The sequence below is a fragment of the Phlebotomus argentipes genome, unplaced genomic scaffold (assembly GCF_947086385.1).
Source record: "Phlebotomus argentipes unplaced genomic scaffold, Phlebotomus argentipes genome assembly contig_33, whole genome shotgun sequence".
NCBI classification, from domain to species: Eukaryota; Metazoa; Arthropoda; class Insecta; order Diptera; family Psychodidae; genus Phlebotomus; species Phlebotomus argentipes.
Window position 1 is genome coordinate 483,109 of NW_026776167.1, and position 22,124 is coordinate 505,232.

Sequence of the window (22,124 nt, forward strand, 5' to 3'; positions counted from 1 at the left end):
CTTGACGTCCGCAAAGGAGAATGGCATTCGCATCGTTTCCCAGCAGAAAATTCCTTTGCTCTGTAAATTTTCATGCGAAATTGGGTTCTATTACCATGGGAATACTGAAAAGCCCACGAAGTTCGCAAGCTTTACCCATCTTTTTTCACCTTTCCTCATGGCATTCGAGATCGTTTCAGTGTTGTCAACTGTCTCTTGCGAGTGACTCGCAATGCTTAAGGCGTGGAAGTATAAAAAAGTATACAATTGAAGTTGGGGAGCCCCATAAAATCAATAGTTTATTTGATATTCATTTTTGTGGGGAAAAAGCCACCCTTAAACCACAACACAGGCGAAAACACCTGAGCCGAATTGATTAATTTCAATTTCTTTCCCATGTCCTATGGCCAAAAAGTGGCAGGTGGTTGACCACACAAATCATCCGACAACCCAATATTCCTCGGGTTTGATCAATATAATGCTAATCTTCCCGCCGGGGAAACTCATTCTCAACCAATCAATTGCAAATCCAAGCCACAGGTTCACTGATAAATATAACAAGTTGCATTCACGCAACATATATCTTTGTGCTCTACATTTTCTCCAAACAAATAATTAAGTGATGCACCCTAAAGATTCCATCTCGAAACAGATTTCAAGTCACGTTCAACTCGGAAAGTTGATAGGTAAGTGGAAAATTTCTTCCTAAAGAGGAAATGTGCAGTGAAAGACACTTTGGGGGAAAATATACTTTCCAATATACAGTTCTTCAATATTGTAAATCTTTTTGCACCAGATATCCGAAGATATTATAATCAAAGGAAAATGCACAAAAAACTAATATTTCTATTCGATATCTTTGAATTCTTCTGCACCTTTCACAAGACCTCACATTTGGCATTAAATTATCTACAATGCGCTATTCAGAACGTGTATATTTGAGAAAAAGTTTTGTTTTTAATAAATCCCCAGTCAAGTGAATGTAATTTAGTCTTTATTTTTCGCCCTATTGTATTTTCTGACGTGAAACTACCTTCGAGTGGAAGTATTTCTTTTTTACTGCGAGTGCATTACAGCGAATCTAGCACTTTTTTGGCTTTATCTCTTATATGATTTTCCACGCTACCAGGGAAAATCTCATAACATTTCTGTACAACTTGATTGTTATGTACAATGAAAACATGTAATTTGAAGAGATATTTAATGATTTCGCCTCTCCTTTCGGTCAGACATTTCGGTCTTTTTCCAACGGGAATGAAAGAAAATTCAGTTCACTTAAAAAATATACAACAAAGAGATACAGGAAACATCATTTCATGCCATTTCCCCATGCAATTGGACGATGTCTGAAAGACACATCATGAAAATTGCGGAAACTGTAATGAACTGCAGGGTTGTTGGGGGGAAAACTACTGCTTTGCATGTATCAATTGTACATGTTTATTAACATGAATGTGCATTTGACGATAATAGGCAAAAATAATTTTATGGTTCCCCGAGGGCAAATGCCGCTATTGATCAGATATTTATTTTCATGTTCTATATATTTTTGCAACCAATTAAATATTTATTATCAATTTGAAATAATCGAAATTGCATTATAATTGAAGTACAATGCAATATTTTTCTTTAAATAATGAAGAATATTTTTATTGTTGAAAATTGTCAAAGCAAAAGCAGACTTTACGAATTGTTCTTGAAATACCCCCAAAAATTCTCTTATTACACACACAGAGTCTGAGTCATTGTATTTCGCACTTAGAAACTTGTTTTCCTGCCATAACACATCGTGCAACCTCCAGACATATGTATATACATATTTCCAATTCATAGGCTTTACTCTCTTTCTCTCTCTGTACAATATATATAATCTCATGCTTCATTCACTCAACTTTTCCTCACACTCCGCGTCACTCACATTAAATAAAACTTTAGCCAACAGAGAGAAAAAGGAATTGTTCACCACAGAAGTCAAGACATTGGATACAATTTCAGGCAAAACGGCACGATGGAAAAAAGACCACACTCATCATAAAAACAATAAAGAAAGAATAAGCAGGAAAAGAAGCGAAAAATTTCCCTCAACTACTACCCATCGTCGTCAACAACGCGTGTTTAGTAAATATAATTTTGTCATAAATGTGATTTATTTTCACGATATTATTTACTTTTATTACCAATAAATTATTGGTCTGGAAATAAAATTAGAATTTAACCACCCCCATTCCAGACCGCAGAGAGGAAACGTGGCATGGAATATTTTGTCGTTTTTTTTCATCAAGTAAAAGCATGCTTTCACTTGGCTTTTCATTTCCCTCCGCTAGGGAGAAGTGTGCTTACGAATTTTTGCAGAGACAGTGTCCGAGGGACTCTGTAGCACGGAAAACTCACCTGAAATGAGAAAAAGAGAAAAAATTCATTAGAGCTGATGGCAAAGTCAATGGCTTGAAAACAATTTATCGAAAAATATTGTTCATATATCATTTAAAGGAGGCAGAGCATAATATTTCTGCACTTAGTCTTGCAATTTATGTAAGTTCATTTATGTCACATCACACGCAATGGACAAAAGAAAAGCCAATTTTCCTACATTCAGTGAATTTCAGTGTTGGTTTTTCCGCTTATAGATTATCAGATCCTCAAATATTGACGAAAGATTCATCTTTTGCGCATTTCTTGACCTAAAAGAGAACTTTTGGTGACGAGGGATGATTTCAACAAAATTTATATTTCTCAATGGTTCACGTGTTACATTATATCATTTATTTATTACAAATAAAATCCAGAATGTAATTTAAAGAAATTGATGAAAGCTTTTGACCTTTTGAGATTTTTTTTAAAGTGAAGCTCTTCTGAAAGCGTTTGAAATATTGAAAAAGGAAAATACAGTCTTTTCAGTCATAATTTTCAATCTGACGATGAACTTTCATGCAATAAAAAAGGTATAAATGTATGATGCTAAGAGATGTGAAATTAAATAAGGTTGAGAATTTTTCTGAAATTCTCTCCAGCTCAGAAAACGACGATCGATGAGATTTTGCGTATGACACGTGAACTTTTTACTAGATATATCGCTTTCTATCGAATATATATGCGCTCGTAGGGCGAGAGATGACACTGGCTGGGACTGATTGAAAATTGAAATTTTATAGATACGACATATTTTAGGGGGTGAGAAAAGGCGAAATTGAAAATCTACGGCAATGTGGAAAATGGAATTTTTCATATATGTGAGACGAGTAAGTGATGAAATGATGACAGTATTTTCATCGACTTTATTCAAGTAAATATCAACTTTGTCAGTGTATTCCAATAAAGTATGAGTGTGAAAGTTGTCCGTAGTTGAAAAATTTTCTTTACATTTCGTAAAACTATACTATTTTGCCTAACAATGTTGTATAATTTCAAATGAATTTGGGTAGAAAGGATTAATAGTCTGTCAACTTTGCGTGGATCGGGAGTTTATTTCCCCTCTCACTCTGACCCGTAGTAATAATTCCATTTTGAGTTACAATGTTTCGCACAATATTTCTGGTTAGTTCGTCTTGATTAATTTCCTCGGGAAATTTCAAATGGTGCTCCCATTTCCGGAGCAATACACAACATTTCACCTACATATGCTGTGCGGTTGGTTAGGGAAGAAGGACCACAATGCGAACCCCGGAAACAGAAAATCCACCCTTTTCTCCATCACCTCGGCCTTTATAATGTAATATTGCTGAGCGTTTATTGCATTTTATATTGAATTTCGTTGCCAAAGCCATGGGGTAAATTCATCGTTATGGGCATAGTACAAAATCAGAGATCCCTTTGAGGAATGAATTTCCACAATTTTGCACGTGAAAAATGAAGAAAAATTTATAGCATTTCTTAATAGATTATTGGAATTTTCTAGCATCAAAAAAGTATTTCCGTAGTAAATAGCTAAATCAATTTGAAAATGCCGCAGAGTGAAATCTTTCCTCGAAACCTATACATGTCAATGATAAATATAAATCTGTAGTGAATTGTTTTGTGTGTTTATTTGCTCAAAACTCGCTCGCAGTGTTATTTCTCTTTGGGTGAGAAAATAATTCAATTTCTCGATAGAACACACGAAAATAAATCACTTTCAATTTTGGCAGGGAATTAATTGAAATAAATTCTTATGTGAATATGGCATCAAATTGTGGAAATCTTCCAACAATCGCCAACATAAACAATCTTACATAACAACTCATGAAACTACCAATTAAAGATTAAGGCATGGAAGAAAATTATTTGAATAAATAAATTAATATCAATAATCATTACATGAAAATTTTGCAGTGTAGTGACGAAAAAAAATTAATAACAATGAAAATACTGAGTGAACATAATAAATATCTTTCCCTACCACGCCCCTGAAACCCATGGGAGAATTGAGAATGGGGTGGTTAGGGAAATCCACCGGGGCGAAAGTATGCATAGTAACATGGCGAGAGAGGAAATGAAAAATCCCAAGGAAGGAAGTGCGATAAAGAAAAAGATGACGAATTGTGCGAGGCAGAAATATTTCATATAAGGGTAGGAAAAACTGGGGATTTTCGGGCTATTTTTTCCACACACACATACACACACACTGCCGTTAGGATATTGCTAGATTTGTGCACAAGACAAAAAAAGGGTTGATTTTCGTCCAACGAAATAATATTAGCACCCACTTCACTGACACTTTCCTAAATGAGTTTTGATATGTATCTTGATTCTTATTATTATTATCATTGCGACTTTGCTTGCTTCCCGACATTTTGGGAAAATTCCATGATTTCTGATTTATTGAACTATTAAAAACCTCCACATAAACTCACTTTGTGTGGTAAATTTGGACTCCATTTGCGTGTGTGAATTTCTAGAAATGATTGGGGAGAATTGTGTGTTTGCTAACAATGTACAAGAATGGCGGGATGATGCTCAGAGTTGTTGTCTATTTGTATCAAGTATCAGTCATTATGACGCGTCATTGTGATTGATGATGTCCCTTATTTTAACTCTATCATCATCACATTTGAACCCACCATCAAAGGCGTTTTCTAACATTCTCACCACCCATTCTCTTCGCCAGTGTCGTGTTGTGAAACTAATACTTGCATTATACGGCTTGTTGTTTGTGGACTGGGAATTCCTTCTCGTTTTCTTTGGGGTGGACCTCCACTTCTGATATTGACTAAAGCAATGTGCGTCAATGGGTTTGCCTTCAATATGATCCACAAATATACACGATGACAATGATAATGGCTTTTCTATCGAGGGAGAGACAGAGAGCGAGAGAGAGAGAGAGAACTCAAGGGTTGGAGAGTCACTGGCCAAGAAGTGTAGAAAAAGAGTTTATGGTGCAAAAGTGCTTATGTTTTTTTCTCCTTCCTTCGCATGCCCAATTCTTGTAATCTTCCCATCATTGATTCTTCACCTTTAAGACAAAGTCAATGAATGTGTGTATCTGTGTGTGTATTGCTGAAAAATCAATTTCCTATCAATTTCACTGAAGGGATGTTTTTCTTAAACATCGACACACACACACGCACACACTTTTATATCTATCCAAAGTGATGATGTGAAACATAATATTGATTTATTAGGGGCCACATAAGCCATTTGTTAGATTATACTCCAACAGAACTCCAGCATGGTTGGGGAGTGTTGGCAAAAAGTGGGTGAATTCTGTGGGAAAGAAGTGTATTAGATAAGAGGGAAGTTTTCTGGCAGGAAATATCACCAATTGGAACATTCACACTGCTTCTGATTGCATAAGTTTCTCCTCTGTCACATTCAATGTATTTCTAAAATGTGTTTGACAAAGAGGAAAAATTATCTATAACTTTGAGCTGGATGTTCTATCAAATTTGAAGACGAATGTTATGAAAATCTGTGTTTTGAAGAGTAAATTTAGAAATTTTCGTTCAGAGCGGGATAAATATAACCATAAGAATATTGTGAGTAATGTTATTAGAGATATTGCATGCATATTTCTGAAAAGCCATCAGAATACAAAGAATGCGGAATTGATGGAATGTGCTTAGGTTCAATTCATGTCTAAATTTGATGAATTCTCTTCGACATGGAATAAATGAAGCAGATCTCAATGATCTTAGTATAAATTGCGATTAAATATACCTATTTGGTTTTCTGATTTCGCAAATCTGATATTTCATGTATTAATAACAGTAGACGCGTTCCTAACTCCCATTTCCCTATATTTGGATCATGGGAGTATGGAGAGAATGTGGCGGTGAAGAAAACATTATCAAACTCACACCACACTTCCTGATAATTCCTCATATTTATTGCTTCAAGTGCATAAAATGATGATATGTGTGTTTTTGCAATGAATTATTGCCAACCCCGGCACGATGGGGTCAGTTTAGGGTGGAGTGGAAATCTTTCTCGCACCGGATGATGCCCCGGGAAAATGTTGAGCTTTTCTCGCATATATAGTGTCTATCTAGTGGTGTGCTAAATATATAAAACATTATGTGTGTGTATACATGGCCATACACTCCAGCAAACTCGGAGAGTTTATTTAACCGACATTACATTGATATGGATGAGAATATATATTGGGCATGAGCTTCTCTGGTACTAACATGGTGAGAGCTTTTTTCGGGGTGGCTGGATAGTCGTTTCTCATTTTTATAGCCCACCATATTCACCTCCACACCACCCAAAATCGCCATGTGGGGCAATATTTGTGTGTGAACTCTCACCAGAAAAGCCAGAGTTATGAAGGAATAGTAGCGATATCGTACTGTGAATTAAAAAATAAATCATCCTAATGTCAGATAATGGAAACACGAAACAATAATTAGAATCTTTTCTGGGGTGATTTTGCGTTTAGCGCTTTGGGTTGTCTTTTTTTCTCTGATCAAGACTTGCGGGTGATAAATTCTTGTACAAAATATTACACTTATGACTCTTCTTCCGACTTGCCATTCTCAAGTCACACTTCCATCCCTTTCAAAGCAATTTGGGAGCATGATTGAAGTGGTTCACAACACGTGTACGTCACATTATCACAACTTAATTACATTTTTCACATTTTTACGCGTGAACCGTAAAAAAATCCGGTTTGCCCTCGTAAAATTCGTACGTTGGCGAAATAACCCACTGAAAGACATTTGGCAATGTTGGATGTTGTCCAACCAGAGGCCAAAAGCTATACCCGAAAGCTCTCGAACGGGCACTTTTTGTGTGACGCAAAAGTCAAGAAGAACTTTGCCCATTTTTCTCGCTAAAATATGAAATAGAGACAAATACCATAAAATTTAATTAATATTTGCCGAGATGGAGAGAGTGAAAAAAGGGTTTTTATGGAGACGATAATGGTGTAAATGGGGAAAATGCCTCCATCATCCACATATTAGACAAATGTTAATTTTCTGCTAAAAGTCACATGCAAATATATGAATATTGTGTATGGTATGTCTAAATACTATAAAGCCATGCTCGAGGGTTGAAAGGCACAGACAGAATGAAAACGTTATTATCCTTCGTCGTCTGGAATGCCAAGAAACAAAAAGCCTCTGCCAATGAGTGTGTGTAAACTTTTGTTGTCTATGCGAAGGCACAAGCATAAAAGGTCATCATTTTCGCAGGAATATTCCGTCATATTGTTTAAGTTCTCCATAGAGTACAATAAAAGGTCGTTAATAGTGTGTAAGCTTAGGTGAAAAGCTCCAAATGCGCCATCGTTGTATTCTCTTTTCATTAATATTTGAAAAAGCTCTCTAGAATTTATCGTGAAACATTTTTTCCACCGTCATTCACGTCAAGAAGAATTTTAACACAAGTCGATTTTTTAGTTGTTAATTTGAAGAAGGGAAAAGCGGTTTTGTGCTTTTTTCTGTGCAGAGAAGTCTTATTTCTTACTTTCCTTTTGGAAGGCTTTTTATGTTTTGCTCATGACTCTGGAAGCACAAAAGAATGTGATGAGACAAAAAGCTTTGATCACTTATAACGACTTTTTTTTCATCTTCTCAAGGATTCACTTCTCGCTTTTCACGTCACCACAAGCTTTTACGTCTCAGGGTGTGAGAATAATGATTGCATAAGAGCTGCTCTTAAATAAGAATATGAGAAATATATAATGGATGGCAAAATAATTTTGATGAAAGTTCATATTGTGCTGTAGAAGTTCTTTACAGTATAGGTATAGATAGAATATACAATCAGTTTTGATTTTGTCGCCAATAAGAAAACTTGATGACTTAATAGATATTGTATTTTACCTCCCAGGGATTGATATAACGTCAATTTTATCTAAATTAATAAATCCAGCCGATGAAACAAGACGATCAATGTATGTCAGGAAATTTGCTGAGAAAAATATCCATCTCAGAAATAAATCTTGCGAAAACAGACAAATAAAATAGAGTGGTTTATCCGCCAAAAGAAAAGTGATGAGACCCACTCCATATAGTGCTGTAAAAGATTTTTATATTCTCATTTCTCTCAGCGATGCCGAAGGAAAAATCTCGAAATTGTGCGGTCTTGGAGGAAAAATACCAAAAACCCCACTTCTCTATATTGAGTAATTGCACCAGAATATACATACATAAATACCACTGCGGCGGAGTGATAAGCATTTTTCCCAGTGAATGGAAATGTATCAATAAAAATTCCTATTGTGCTTGTGACTTTATCTCAATTTATGGTCTGCGCGAGAGTCATCCAAACCCCGGATGGCGATGGAACGAAATCTTATTGAATTTTTCCTTATATATTATTATCTATTGAAAGGAGATCATAAAATTTCCCAAGAATATCACACTATGAGCACATCTCTATCGCTGTGTGTTTGAGTTCTTGCAACTTTGAGATTTTTATGTTATTAAAAATTTTCTTCCAACTCCTCTTTATGTACAAGTCCATAGTGCGATAAGAAGTTGTGTGTGAGTGAACTTTAGCAATTTGCAACAAATTGACGTATAGTACAATGTATAGCGAAATCAAACCGAGATATTTTGATTTGTGGCTTTTCATCTTCTCATGTGGTTTCTCTTCATCTATGAGTATGACTATAAAAATGCCACTGTGATTGAATTTGGTCAGTCAGTTGAATTTCATCGTGTCGTGACAGTGAATAATATCGTCATCATGTCATCCAGTGTGCTTTTCCAGTGCCTCGATGCCCTCTTTACGCGTCCCAAGGAGACAATCTTGACGCCTAAGAAAGTCTTCGGTGATCGCGTTTACCAGTTTCAAGTCTCGGAACAATTTCTGAATGAAAAGTACCAAAAATACGGCACGGACCTCTTAACGCATTACAGCAAACCTCTGCCAAATACCGTCGTCATCAAGATTGCCGACTGCAATACTGTTCCCAATCTGGATTTCACGAAATCCATTTTGCTCGATGAGATCTTCTCCATTTACATTCCGCTACACCGGAAGATCGCTGTGAGGCTCATAGAGATTTTCCTGGCTTGCTCCACAGTTGAAGAGTTCATGTCTACTATCGTCTATTGCCATGAAAGGGTTAATCCCTACCTCTTCAATTGGGCACTCACTGTCACAGTGATGAATCGCAAGGAGACAACCGAATATGTTTTCCCAGTCACGCCGGGACTCTTCCCTGAGAAGTTCTTCGACGGAAAACTCCACAAAGACGCTCGAAGTGCTGTTCAACTTGTTCCCCAAGAAGATCGCGTACCTGTCGAGATTCCAATGAACTTTACAGCCTCTCTTTTTGATCTGGAGCAGCGCTGTGCGTACTTTCGCGAAGACGTGGGCCTCAATTTCTACTATTCAACCTTCAACTTCAGTGTCCCATTCGCTGGACCCTTCAGCGTTGTTGCCAAGAAACGTCGCGGCGAGATTTTCTACTACATTCACCAGCAAATCCTGGCACGATACAACTTCGAGAGACTCTGCAATGGACTGCATCGCGTTAAGCGGCTGAACAACTTTGATAGGCCCATTGAAGAACCTTACTTCCCGAAATTGAATACCACAGTTTCCAGTCGCAATTACCCACCGAGATTCGCCAATTCAACGCTCTGTGACTTGGACCGCGAGGATGACTATTTAGTTTGTGACTTATCTGCACTGTCGCGATGGAGAGATCGAATCTTAGAAGCTTGTGATCGAGGATTTGCTATCACAGTAAGTAATGAAATATTTTCAATGATTGAATGCTCCAATGATCTGTGATGAACTTAAATTAAATTTTCCAGCATGACAACACGAAAGTTGATTTGCAAAATGAACTTGGTATCGATTGTATCGGAAACATGATTCAATCATCACTTCTTTCTCCGCACGAAGCTTATTACGGAGATATGGCTAATATGGGCCACTTGTTCATCGGATTCTGTCATGATCCTGACGGCAGAAACTTGGAGGGATTCGGAGTTATTGCCGATCCTGCCACAGCTTGTCGCGATCCCTTGTTCTATCGCTGGTACGCTCTGATTGTGGACATGTGCAATCACCACAAGAAGTACTTGAAGCCATACACGCACGCTCAACTCTGCTATCCCGGCGTCAAAATATCCCACGTCGAGACCTTCATTTTGTCTGACAGAGAAGCAATTGTGAAGAACGAATTACACACTTATTGGGAGAAGAGTGACTTCGACATTAGTGGTGGATTGGACTTCTCACCAACAGATCCAGTTTACGTGAGAACTACGAATTTGCAACACAAGACCTTCAGTTACAAGATCGATGTGGAGAATACTGGAGCGGATTGTGCGGGATATGTTGTTATCTACTTGGCACCTAAGCACGATGAGCACAATACTCGCTTCTTCTTCGAGGATCAAAGGGACTTTTTCGTTACAATGGATTATTTCAAGGTTTCATGTTAGTATAAAATGGTATTATACGTGTTATAACAATATAGCTAAGTGTTCTTTTCCCTTACAGTGCGTCCTGGGAAAAATACAATTGTTCGGCGCTCGAATGAGGCTGTTATTGCTGACTACATGAAGCACATCGTTCCAAATTCATTCAAAATCAATGCAGGTCAGAAACACATGAATTGCACAGGTCGCGGTTGGCCACAGAATCTCCTCATCCCGAAAGGAAATACAGCTGGATTTGAGTGCGATCTCTTCGTGATGGTGACCAAAGAGGAATTCCAACCAAACAGTTCCTCTGTAAATCTCGGTTTTCCCTTCGATCGCAAGGCCTCATCGCATGTTTTGTACCTCAAAGACTTCCTCTTTGAAAACATGTACGCTCAGGATATCAAGATTCGCTTTCTCGATCAAACTGTCGATCGAACTTCGGGTACACCATCGAAACCTTTTGAACAGTAAGTTAGAATGAATGTATTTCAAGCAATTAAAGCGTAGTGATTTAACTAAAAAATCTTCTATTTGATGCCGAAAAATTTCTGCTCATTTTTTTTTAATTTTAATCACTCTAGGTTGAAATAAAAATGAATAGCGAATTTTGGCATCAAATCACTTTTCAATCTAGGATGAGCATAACTGTTTTTTTTTATTATTGTTATTTCTATTCATCCTTCTCACTAAACAACTCTCCTCATGCGATGCTACAATTCAGTGTACAGAAATAATGGTCAAAAAGTGGTTTGTGCTGCTAAATTCCACATGAACTGAAAAAAACTGCCTCTCATTCTTACAATGCAACTTACTGGTGGCTTTCCAGCAAAAAACGAGAGCAAGTTAAAAATTTTACTAGATCAACTTCCGTTTTTAAGTGCAATTTCATAGACACAAACACTCGTGCACTTAATACATTGAACTTTTACGATGGGGTGAGCCTGAAGTACAAGTGAGGAGCTTTAGAGCGAAAGCATTTGGATTAAAACTCGTAAATTCAGTGTGTGTGCTTCTCCCAAGGTATTTCACATTTCTCTCTCCTCCTCGTTGCCTTTTCGCAAACCCTTAACTTTTGGGCGAGAGCTAGTTTGGAAACATATGGCGGTTTTTGGGAAGTTTGTAACTACAAATATAAAATTACTAAGTTTATAGATTTTTTTGCACTGGCAGACACTTCCGCCACCGTCTCGACTTGGGGCACGTTCAAATATGTACGAGCAATGACAGACTTGTGTTCTCCTTCCCGGCAATTGTAATTTCGAGAGGGAATTTGAGTCTCCACTCCTTGGGAGATGAGGAGAACGTGATTGTGAATTGATGGGGAAAGTGTGACACCCACACACGAAGAGGCCATTGGAAAATTAGTGACCTCCTCTTGAAAGATTCATGCTGAGCGCCTGTGGGCGATGCTTAACGGCCCACCATCTTCCCCGGTGACTTTCCTATCCACCCGATCATTATGTGTGTTTGTCCACTCAAAGTGTCATTCGCCTCTGTCATTTGAGGGTTTTGTGTTACCCAATAAGATGCCATTTTTATAGCATTCCTCTCCCTTTTTTCCCTCCATCATGTACTTTAAATCTCTAGTGACGAGGCTTTGACAGCTTCTTTTGTCCTCCCTCAAATCGGATGAGATTGAATTTTGATTTCTTCATAAATTTTGAGTGCATTCTCGAGTTAAGAGAGAGAGAAAAGATAAAAAAGACCCAAAAGAAGCACCGGGTGGACTTGCGAAGGGGCGAGAAAACGTGCTAATTTGACGTTGAAATTTATTATCCTTCCAACCACAGTGCAGCACAATTTTTACTCCAATGGCGAAAGTGGAGAAAATGTGGAAATATGTTTGTAGATTTTTTTTTGTCAAACTCGAGGAGCTTCGTTCGCTCTTATCTGGTCGTCCCATTCCATTTTCATGCTCGGAAGGAGTGAGTTAAATTCCGAGATTGTGCCGTCGAATAAATCGAATTATACAATCTCTTTGCTCGGGCTTTTCGGAGGCAGAAGCGCAAGAGCTGGGATATAATAAATTGGGATAACAATAGCTGATACAAGAATAAAATTTGGGAGTATCTCTAAGTGGGAGCCGGGGGAAAAATATGTGGCGCGAGGCATTAGTGAAGAATTCTATGCGAATCGATAAGGGTGATGCACGAGTCAGAGTGAAATAGTGTCGGACTGTGGCAATGAGGGGGGAAATAAACAATCTACTTGAATAGAAAACATCAAAATGTACATGCTGGAGGATGAATCTGAAAAACTCTTTGACAATTATAGGATTTTCATTGATTTATAATCACATTAACCATAAAACTCACAGGACGCAGTTTACACTTTCATTCACTTGTTTTCCATTAAATTGTGCCCCATTTTGAACATAAAATATAGTTTATAATGCGATTATTTTTGGATCTCTCGCCACCTACAAAAGCTGCTTTATTGCAGCTTATAAATAATTGCGTAATTTCAAAACTTCAATTCTTAATCGCTTGCAAAATAATTTTTTTATGTCCCATACTTTCTCAGAGACATGAAACCACATCATTTCACTTACAATGTGTATTCTCATCAGGTAGCTTCATGTGTGTATTAATTGAAGACACGGGGGAATTTTAGGGAGAGCAATGAATTTAACATTCCGCAATTCTGTGTCTAGTAATCTTCAATGCAGTAAACGTACCTGAAAAGAGAGAAAGAAAAACACTGGCATTACAAACTTTGTCTACAATCCAAATATGATTTTGAGAGCTTAAAAGTTTCAAGTTCTAAACTTAAAAGGTCTTAATATTTCAGATTAAGACAACGTCGAGGAATTTGCACTATTTTTAGTGTCCAATAAATGCTTCTTTGCGCGAAAATGGAGCATTGATTTTACCTTTTAAACTCACGCGAATGTTTTTTTTACCCTACATCGCTTTTTTTACAATGCAAAAGGGAACAAGAAACAAACTGAGGGAGAAAGATGAACAGAAAATCTGTAATAGGAAATTATAGATATATTAGTGATGGCGCAGGGAAAGTCAATACAAAATTAATATGTCTGATGGTGTGTCATTATTGAAACATTACATTGTGCGAGAAGTAGAATGAAAGTTCTATAGCAGGACATGTGTTTGTTATGAAAATTATAAGTTGCTGGATGTCAAATGAGTAAATTATGTGATTTTAATGATTGCTCTATTTCCGTAAGTTTTGTGCTGATGACAACACTTTCCGAACATATACTGACTGGCAATATGTAGGGTGCACATCGACTGCAGAGAGTGTAAATATTTTGTCATTTGACGGTGTAGCAGATGGATTTTGTAATTAGTAGAAAGGTATGTCTCAATATTTGAAGTGAAAAACATTGGCAAAGGGTTGGAAAAGTCAGTGATCTGCCCTGAAGGAATTTGCGATCGTTGACATTCCGTGTTCGTTGAACTTGAGCACTTGAACGGAACCTGGAAAAATGTAGAGGGAAAGGGGAGGAAGTAAGACGTTGGGTAGAGCTTTTCTGCCACTACAGTGTGAATGAAAAGAGGCGCACGAAGGCTGAGAGTGAAAAGAAAGGTGATGGTAAATTGTAAGAAAAAGTTTTAGCCAAGTCGAAAATTTTAAACTTTACACTCACTTTTAATAATAATTTCCTGTCGGGTACACGCTCACCAAAGGTGTACAGCATGTTATAGAATTTTCCACCACGTTTTGTGCCAAGGAGATTGTCAAGGGGACGCTAAATGATGAAGGGAAGACGATGAAAAAAAATCGTTGTACCTTTAGAGACGAGAAATTTTCTTCTTCTTTCTACCTGGGAAAATTACTTTGGCCTCTCTGCGTAAAAAGTTTTTCATTCGTCTTTTTTTCGATTCACAAAATGAACAAGTTAATGTGGAGGCGAAAATTCTTTAAATACATTTTCTAATATTGTCTAAACCAGAAGATAGAAATGGAGAATTTGCTCAATTTTATATTTGTTGTCATCACCCTTAAGTTAAATGTATCGCAACTCCCAAAGCTGACGACCAAATCGCGTGTTCAACCACGAAATTATGTGCAATCACTCGATTTTCTTCTAACTTTCTTTATGATTCGACCTTTCTTCCTTCTGCCTGACACAAAATGATGAAGTACATATATCAGGGGAAATGTAAAATAGAATGGTGTTTGGTGAGCACAACCCTCAACATTATATCGTTTCTTAATCTATCACTTTGTTCCAAATCACTAATCAAACATGTGTGTTAGAATGGTTAGGATAAAAGACTTTTTTCATTGCGTTTGCGGGTGAATTTAGAGGGTGGTAAACTCACCCTCAAAACGGTCGACGACAGACGGAATTTTCCACAATTGCTGACAACCCTTTTGAAATGTCCACTATCTCTATTGACTCACTCTATTTAACCACCTGAATTTATCTACAATTTTAATGACTCAGGGGGGGAATGAATGTTGACACAATGGCAAGCAATATAGAAATCCATTTTGATTATATTCCATTCAATAGAGAGTCTATTAAGGATGTGGAGTGATATAAAATATATCAAGAAGTAGTCGTGACAAAATTGTCATATTTTTCCCTTCTTATATAAAGAAAAAACTACCTTTATATTTCACCTTTTCAGTCTATACAGAAAATATGCTCTATCCATGATATATTTCCCGGGTAGAAAGACGGCACTTTTTGAATGCGGTAGTATTTTACACCCTCCCCAAAGCAAGAGGAAATAACTCAATGGAAAATGCCATCATATGAAATTTCCCCACTCTACTCATAGCCTCATTGTTGTTTCGTTTTGTGAATTCTGAAGTGTTCAATTTTCATGATTAAAAGACATAAGTCAACCGAAAAGCCGACAGAAAACTCGCACACTGTGCGTGACAATTTTCTTTAAACACTATCAAGATGTTTAAAACATTTATTAACACATAAATGCACGAGTTTTATCGTATTTAATTTATAGTTGAACTTTCTTCATATATATTTTGACTTTTATTGCCAAGTTAGATGGCTTAGATACATATTTTGACGTGTTGTTCTACATCAGAATATTCTCCCGCTATCGAAAAGCATAATTAAATGTTTTCGAGGGTTTTATAGGTGAAGTGGAAAATTTTGAGGAAGACTGTTCCATGTTATTAACAATAGATTGCATACTGATTGCATCTTAATTAATGGCAATATATGTAGTAATTCTGTGTATCAAATTTATAGTTATAAGTTATATTTATAAGTTATAAGATAAAGTTTCGCAGCGAAGGTTTAATTATTTGCGTAAATTTCATATAATCAAATTCGCTTCTTCGATCTATAACGTATAAGGGCCTAGATAGACAAGAAAACAGCTTTGTTAATAGAAGTGCTGGGATGTAAACGTGTACAGTGACTCCAAATTAAATAGAGCCACCTGAGTTTCTGGAACATATCGATGTGAAGCGAATTTCCACGTTCCACGAGATTTAAATTTTTCCAACAATCTTTGCTCATTAATAAGTAATTCCTTTATTAAAAACCAAAAACATATTTAAATGTTACTCAAATATCCCTATTTACATTGGAGCATTTGTTACTGCTTTTTTCTGTTTTAGTGTCTACAATTTTAATAGAAAAACATCATAGATATTAGACTATGAATTAGTCATATTCAATCATTATTATTTATGACTATCATTTACCTATGCAAATCCAATCAAAAACAATTTTCGAGTAAATTCAAATACACCTCGAAATAATCACCGCCCAATCTGGCAGCGATAAATCAGAAATGGAGGCAGAGCATTTTCACACACTTCCTCAACTGGCCTCATGATTGATTTATTGTGGAAAATTTTTCACTTTTGACACAACTGGAACTGTCTTCTCAAAATGCGTGTATTTTCTGCACGCCATCGCCGGAAAAGTCATCCTTTTGTGTTGTGCGCGGCAAGAGAAAAAGGCAAAGTTGTGAGTGACTCGAGAATCTCACCCATGAAAATTCATTAATATTAATTCAAAAGCCCCAGAAAACCGACACACAGTGCGAGAAACAGTGGCAAAATGCCTTTAGTCGGGCGAGGAAAAATAGTTTTTGTGGAAAAATATGCTAGTCAGATACGGATAAAATACGTGAAAATAGTTTTTCATCATTAATATCAATCAAAATGTGGGGAGAAAGTCGCTGGTGGTGTGAGTGATGATAAAAAAGGAGCTTTCATTTTACATGCTCCACACCTTCAACAGCATTCGGCATGAATTTCATTAAATTACTTATTTAACTTCAATTCCATTCTCTCTCACTCATTCTGGGAAGGAAGTGTGCAAGAAGAGGGAGATAAAAATCTCACTCTCATTCCATGAGATATACAAATTACTGTGGAGGGATTATTTGGAATTAAAAAGAAATTCATTCAGCATTATCCTAAGGTGGAATCTCACACATTATATACATACAAATTCATGCGAGGAAAAGGGGTGAGGAGAGAGAGAGTGTGTGTTTGTGGTGCCATTTCACTTCTTTTGCCCACACGTGGATTCTTTCTATTTTTTCCCCATTTTACATGCAAGAGGAAAAGCGCTTGGAAAAGCATTCGAACCAATCGATTTTCCATGAGGGGTGGCATAAATAGAAAAAGGGAGAGAAAAAATGTTTCTGAGTGGGGCAACACTGTGAGGGCGTGAAAAATTCCATATAATCCACCCTCGAATCAGGTAGTTGGAGGTCAGAGTGGATGAAGAAAGTAAAGCGTCGGTGGGAACAAATGATTCCTGATAGAGATTTTCACAATTTCTCCGTGATGAATTCCACGATACATTCCACGGAGCCGGGAATGGGGTGAAAGTGTCATTTCTTAAGTGAAAAGCTCTGGTGGAAATGTGAGAAAAATGCTTCCCTCCCTCCCTCACTCATCATATGCGGTGGAGAGTTGCTATAATAAAATTACTCTTTTTATATCTTTTCACACAAGCTCACATCAAGTGGTCTTCGCTTAATCAATACCCGGCGGTCGTTACAATCCCATTTTCACCATTATTATTCCGTTCGTGTTTTTCGCTCAGCCGCCACACTCTTCATCCCCCGAATGAGATCCTGCAGCCCATGCCACAATCCACACACCCACAGTCATCCCTTTCACCTCCCATGGGCGTCCTTGGTGTGGTGCCTTTCCGCAACCCCCAAAGACACACGAGGAGTCGTGCGGTGTGTACTCATAGTCCGCAGATTTTGCTATGTATGCATGGCGGTGAAGATGGAGAAGTCAAGAGGAGAAGTCCTTTAATCGTGATTTAAGGATGTTTTCAATGTGGATAGTTTTCAAAAAATAACTTTTCTATGATGTGCGGAAATGTTGGACACATCTTGGATAGGATCTCAATCTTTACCAGACTCCCAAACCACACCACATGCCACCCTCTCATTTTCCCGCTCTAGAAACTTTATCTATGACGCGGCACGAAAGTGGGTAAAATCGAGTAGAGGAGAGAAGATTTCAATGCAAACTTTTCAACTCTTCTTACACATCCTTACTTTCCTCCTCGAGCACTTCTTCTCTTGGACTTCTTTTTCTCTTTTTTCCCTCCCTTTGGCTTCGGCTCTTTATTCTTACAGCATGTGAAAATGGGTTTAATACATAAGATCTGTGAGTTGAATGTAATCAGCATCTATTTGATTTCTATCTATCGCAGTCACTTCAACGGATTTCTTCTCACTTGTCAATGGTTTCAGTATTGCCGAAAACATTGGAAATTTCTTGGTTAACCTTATAACATTATAAGTGTTAAAATGTCACGGCGATTAGTACAGTTGCAGTCTTTTTCGCTAACTCTGGTTGTGTAGAAGATCGTTCAAAGAGTCTCTGTCTTAGCTTCAAAATTATTGACGGTCCAAAAATCAGTGGAATATTGCACAAAAGTACAAATCTCTCTTCCCTAAACTCCCATGAATAAGATAACTATTTTATATGGATAGTCAGTGTATCGCATCTCTTTTGCAAACACACTTTCTCAGCTGGCTTGTTTTCTAGGGAGGCTAAAAGTTTTCCACAAGAAGGCGGTATTTGGAATGAAATACTTGACATAGCTTAATTGCCACTTTTTTCTCTCTTTCTTCTGTTTTTCCTGCTGCCGTAAGCACCATCTTCAAATTCACCTTTCACCTTGTCCTCACTGTGACTCTTTCGCATAGCTCAGCAAAATCTTCTTTACACTTTTCACCATCAGCTCACTATATACATGGCGCTCTGGGTTTTACCCTTTTCCGCGCATTTCTGCCCACCTCAAACCCTTAACACACGCACACTTCCACAGACTCACACACACCTTTCTCAGCTAGAGGGAATATTTTTCACACTGGGCGAGCGGAGGAGAATGTGCGAATGCGAAAGAGATAACCATGAAGAGTATGTACGTGGAAATTTGTGAGTTATATGGATTTTATGTGATGCTACGTTTACAAATCTTTTGAAATACTTCCTTTTATGCTCCTCTGCATACATAAAATCCTTCCTTTATTTGTTGTTTCCTACTTCCTGCTTTCCTTCACGCCTCCTCGTCGCACCACCGCCGCCAGCATCCCTCGAAAACCCCTTTTCCACCTTCCCGACCCCGGCTAAAATGTCTTCTTATTCCTTTTTGTTTATAAGTACTCTTGCGTATTTAAGTTTTATTCATGTGTCTCTCCAAACTTTTTCCTTCCACCATCATCGCGCCATCATTAAGATTACCACCCACGATGGCGATACAATTTTTCTTCTCTCACTTTTATTGCACTTTTTCTCAGCCCTCTCATGTGTGGATTGTTATTTTTCCCACTGACTGTGTGTGTGTGTGGGTGTGTGTCTCCATTTGGGAACAACACAATAAATTCCCGAGTGATTTTATGGTAGGAAAAACAGAGTCATTAAAAAGGCGACTTTGTCATCATTGTCTCCACTCCACTTTTCTTCTCCTTTTTCCCAACACTGCGTGAGCAAAATTCTATCTATCTTTGGAGAAAAATCTTTAGCGACAACACACCAAACATACAAGTCATTAGTGACTTTTCCTTTCTCAGCACATAAATCACTATTATAGTATTTCAATGCATACATATACTCTCTGCATCGTATAAATTGAGTAAAATTTCATTTAAACATCAACAAATCTATCATTTCTCAGTCATGCATTTTCCAAAAGTTTTCTTCAAACTCCTATCAGAGCGTATAGCAATTCACAAACACTTCAAAAGCTTTAGCATAATACTGACAAGATAATATTTTGCATAAAATTTCCACAACCATCCTCACGAAGAAGTATGAAAGATGCAATTTATCATAATTAGAAAATACAAACTGAGTGTAAACTTTGAATAACAAATAAGAACACACCATGTAATCTTTCTCGCCCTGTCATCTTATAAAATATCACTGAAGAGCTTTCAGTCACACTGTGCAAAAAGAGAATCAGTAATAGAACAATTTACATAATCATTGAACACATTGTATGATACATATATGTTCCGATGTGAAAAATAATACGTGTTATCTTACATATATGTAAATAATTACGCCACTTTTAGCGTGAAAAATTACTTTATGTGACAAAATGAAAGTCAACGTTTGGTTGTATGTATTCTTACTTAACTCAATCACCGTCTGTACTTAAATACATCGATGTCACAATAGCACTGGCTCAATTTTCGAAAAAATAACATAAGAAATTTAATACGCGAAATACATGAAGAATTGAAATTATTCAAAACGGAGTTAACAATAAGTATAGTTTCAGGGGTTTTTAAGAACGAAGTTTTTCTTTCCATATTCAACTTGTAAAAATCACTAAATTAATTATCGTTTACAACAGTTTGTTTTTTTTCTTTAGAACTCTCAAACAGACAAAGATCATAAAAATATTTGTGTGTCATCCTCAACAAGTACAGAGTTTCGATCAATAGAGAAAACCATGTGATGATTTTGAGTGGACAAAATCGACTTTTTTGTTTTCTGGGGATTTTATTGCATGAATTTTTACCACTCTGTCAAACTTTCTCCTTAATTCAAATTCACCTATCAGTATGTATCCATTTTTCTATTTATATTGTTCCCCAAATTATAGTAAAAAGTTCTGCTTGGAGAAGAGGGAAAAATGTGAAAAGTTGTTCAAAATGCTCTTCATTTTCTGCACGAGGTAAGATAGGTGTCTTTTAGGGGTGATTTTTGGAGAGAACAGCTCATGAAAGTGAGCAAAGGCAGAAGAAGAAAATTGATGGAAGAGAAAAATCTGTATATAAGAAAAGCTAACGGGAAAAGTATTTATATAATTTATCATGCGTTGAAGGGGTTACAAAAGTTAATGGGTTTTTCACACCCTTCAAAATATTTTCTCGTTGCGTAATTTCTCCCTTTTTGGTTACAAATATATACCAACGCGGAAGTGGAATATCTCTCTTCCTAGTGTTGGCGTCTTTCTCCCTGTGATGTACTCGGGGGTTTCGAGGGAAAATATCAAATACATTTTCTTTTATAATATATTTAACTATAATAAATTTTCCACGGGTGTAGATAGATTGGGTGCAAGAGTAGACGCTCACTTCCCTCCATAATACCTCTGGAAAATGATGAATAACCGCTTCTTGTTTCCTCCTTTATTTCACACGGAAAATTTTCTCATTCATACCCGACAACTTTAGCTGTCTTGGCAAGTATAGAAAATTTTTTTATTATTCAAAAATTCTTGCTGCCGAAATGGAATCATTTAGCTCAAAATTTCGTCCTTCATTTTCACCAGTTGTAGGGTGTTTTGCAAAGTTATTAACATTTTCTCTGATGCTTCTGGCGTGAGAAATGAACACACCATCGCAACTCACCACTTGCATATCGCGGGGTTGAAAATGTAATACTGTTACTACGCGTAAATTCACTCGTTAAATAAATAATTGAATGCTCTTAATTTTAATCTTCTTTCACATAAAATTCATAATTCGTTGGTTCGACGCACAATCGCGTCGGAAATGTTGCGTGAATTATTAACAAGATAAGAGTGAATTTTCCTAACATCCCCATCCCCACCAGCCCGTGTCAATGTCAGAAGGTAAAGCAGCGCTCAACTGTCAGAAATCATCCTCAAGACAATCGTGTGGTTTTTGGATATTTCATGAACACGGAAAAAGCGGTATTTCGACGATACGAGACGCGTGAGGTGAAATGAAACACTTTGTATGATTACGTGTGTTGCAATTGGTAGGTGTGATACTTAAAACTCCAACATATTATTTTACTCTATGTATAATTTCATAAACTCTTGGCCTTTGCTTCAGAGGCGTCAAAAAAAGCCATGAACGGATTGCGTGGAAATCAATCAGAATCCGTATAAGTCAGAAATTTTTAAGTGATTTTTTGAATGATATA

The 22,124-nt window shown here is 37.0% G+C and overlaps 2 protein-coding genes across 3 annotated transcripts in view; one reads left to right on the plus strand and one right to left on the minus strand.

The window, feature by feature from the left end:
• Nucleotides 1-22,124, minus strand: part of LOC132256920 (max dimerization protein 1-like) — a 114,051-nt gene that overhangs the window by 26,221 nt on the left and 65,706 nt on the right. The gene's annotated exons all lie outside the window — the stretch shown is intronic.
• LOC132256893 (phenoloxidase 1-like) lies at nt 9,661-21,924 on the plus strand. The gene is made up of 4 exons (XM_059753485.1): nt 9,661-10,098; nt 10,170-10,800; nt 10,864-11,254; nt 21,789-21,924. The coding sequence occupies exons 1-4, from the start codon at nt 9,661-9,663 to the stop codon at nt 21,922-21,924; spliced, it is 1,596 nt and encodes a 531-aa protein (XP_059609468.1).

Excerpts from the sequence above, each read along its gene's own strand:
- LOC132256893 (XM_059753485.1), top strand. The coding sequence starts at position 9,661 with ATGAACTTTACAGCCTCTCTTTTTGATCTGGAGCAGCGCTGTGCGTAC. Across the intron at positions 10,099-10,169 it reads ATCGAGGATTTGCTATCACA|CATGACAACACGAAAGTTGA; the intron begins GTAAGTAATGAA and ends TAAATTTTCCAG. Across the intron at positions 11,255-21,788 it reads CCATCGAAACCTTTTGAACA|CCCGTGTCAATGTCAGAAGG; the intron begins GTAAGTTAGAAT and ends CATCCCCACCAG.